Source organism: Musca domestica, unplaced genomic scaffold, assembly GCF_030504385.1.
Source record: "Musca domestica strain aabys unplaced genomic scaffold, Musca_domestica.polishedcontigs.V.1.1 19, whole genome shotgun sequence".
NCBI lineage: Eukaryota > Metazoa > Arthropoda > Insecta > Diptera > Muscidae > Musca > Musca domestica.
In genome coordinates, this window is record NW_026712245.1 from 5,914,881 (window position 1) to 5,917,415 (window position 2,535).

The following is a 2,535-nucleotide window of genomic DNA, read 5'->3' on the forward strand; positions in this document are numbered from 1 at the left end:
TAAATTCAGAAAACAACATTGTACATATTGTTGGAAAAGATGTGCAGACACAAACCATATGCTACCATCTCAATTAGTCCATCCACAAACCCAAACTGTTGGATAAAAGCGAATTTGGTTGTCCCGAAAAGCTTCACTCAACTGCACCCTTACATTCAAAACATGTCACTTCAATTTTTCGCGTAACTAAGAATAACTTTAAAAGTCTATTAATGGAACAAAAAAGTTCTAAAATTAATAGGCTCTAAGGTTCAAATTATTATTCAAATAAATGTTATTTGTATTATCGTTGCAATTTTTCTGGTGACCTAAAATAGCTCAAAATTTGAAACATAAAAATTCATTTATAGAATATCTGGTACAAACCAATTCTGAAAATAAAGCAAATTCTTATCTTAACTTCAAAGCAACATACTTTCCTTTTTTTGTAATAGAATAGTGTGTTGATTGGAATCAATAGATTTATGACAATAGTTATGGGCTTATCATTCGCAATATACACGCTACCCCGGTCATTATCAAAATCTGAGATTTATCAAAAAAAAGTACACGCGTATTTCTTCCGAAAAAAAACTCAGGGGCCACCAAGCAAATCTTTGCAATCTTTCAAAGAGGGGGGTGGGTCATAAATGCCCACCATCAAACATGTTCTGACGAAAGCCTTTTTCTTTTACGTACCCAAAAATTAATAACAATTTTCAAAGGGGGTAAACAATGATTTGTAATCATATCAGGGACGTAATCAAAATATTGATAGCCTATAGCTACCGAATGGAAGATAAGACCTAAAAAATTTAACCATATATAAGGCATGACCCTGGGAATTTAGAAGTTATTAGTAAAGTCACAAGTTATGAGAAGAGCAGTAGTTATACCCGCAGTTGCAGTGGCACTTTTGGCCCTATTTGCCAGCAGTGTCCAGGCCGGTTCAAGACCCATATCGGATTGTGTAAGTCAATAAAATGATTACTTCGAATGCAGAAATTAAACATTTTCTTGGTTTTTAGGCCGAGCGCATTCTGGATGATGGTTATCCTGTGGAGACCCATCAGGTTACCACCGATGACAGTTATATTTTGACCGTTCACCGCATACCCTTCTCACCTAAATTGAATAATGCTGGTGTGAAGAAGCCAGTTGTATTCCTTATGCATGGCATGTTGAGCTCCTCCGTCGATTGGGTATTGATGGGTCCTGGCAAGGCTTTGGCATATATACTCTCCGATGCCGGCTATGATGTTTGGATGGGCAATGCTCGTGGCAATACCTACTCGAAGAAACACAAGGTTTGGCCCACCTATTGGCAGGTATTTTGGAATTTCAGCTGGCATGAAATTGGCCTTTATGATGTGCCCAACATGATTGATTATGTTCTGAGAAATACCGGAGAAGAGAAGTTGCAATATGTGGGCCATTCTCAAGGTACCACTGTGTTCTTTGTCATGATGTCCGAAAAACCAAAATATAATGACAAGATCAAGTCGGCCCATCTTTTGGGTCCTGCTGCCTACATGGGTAACATGAAGAGTCCTCTGACACGGGCCTTTGCTCCCATTTTGGGTCAACCCAATGCCATTGTTGAGGTTGCCGGTTCCATGGAATTTATGCCCAGCAATAAATTCAAACAGGATTTGGGTATTGAAATGTGTCAGGCCACATCTCCCTATGCTGAAATGTGTGCCAATGAGATATTCCTAATTGGAGGTTACGATTCGGAACAATTGGATTATGTAAGTCAAAGATTTATTGGATTTTAAAGTTTGATAGAAAATAATAATTCCTTTCATTTCCCCCCTACTTTAGGAACTTTTGCCCCACATCAAGGCCACCTCTCCCGCAGGAGCCTCCGTCAATCAAAATATCCACTTCTGTCAATTGCACAACTCCAAGGAATTCCGCAAATTCGATTACAGTGTTCTGCGCAATCCCTTGGAATATAACGGTGCTCTCCTCCCACCAGACTATAAGTTGTCGAATGTCAAGGCACCTGTCATGTTGTACTACGGTTCCAACGATTGGATGTGCGATGTATCCGATGTCCTGAAGCTACGCGATCAATTGCCCAACATGAAATTGGATTATTTGGTGCCATTCAAAAAATGGGCTCATTTGGACTTTATTTGGGGTACTGAAGCCAAGAAATATGTCTACGATAAGGTATTGGAACAAATGAAATTGTATGAAAAGTAAATTTCGAAAAATCGGAAAAAATTATTGGATCTAAAACATGTATAGTCATAAGGTCATGATATTAAATATATATGTCAAAATAAAAGGAAAATTATAATCAAAAAAGTCGATTTTTTTAAAAAATATTTTTAAGGAACGTGGATTTTTTTAAGAATATTTTTCAAGGGTCCATTGATTTATAAACGTAGATTTTTAAAGAATATTTTTCAAGGTTCATTGACTTATAGACATGAATTTTTAAAAAATATTTTAAAGGACCCAAAGTTTTATAAACGTGGATTTTTTAGAGAATATTTTTGAAGGGTCCATTGATTTATAAACGTGGATTTTTAAAGAATATTTTTC

At 36.7% G+C, this 2,535-nt stretch overlaps 1 protein-coding gene across 1 annotated transcript; it reads left to right on the top strand.

Moving 5' to 3' along the window:
- The first annotated feature begins 798 nt into the window (after positions 1 to 798).
- On the top strand, positions 799 to 2,201 carry LOC101901152 (lipase 3). Its single transcript, XM_005187629.4, has 3 exons — positions 799 to 949; positions 1,008 to 1,730; positions 1,804 to 2,201. The coding sequence occupies exons 1-3, from the start codon at positions 854 to 856 to the stop codon at positions 2,188 to 2,190; spliced, it is 1,206 nt and encodes a 401-aa protein (XP_005187686.2). The 5' UTR covers positions 799 to 853; the 3' UTR covers positions 2,191 to 2,201.
- The last annotated feature ends 334 nt before the right edge of the window (positions 2,202 to 2,535 follow it).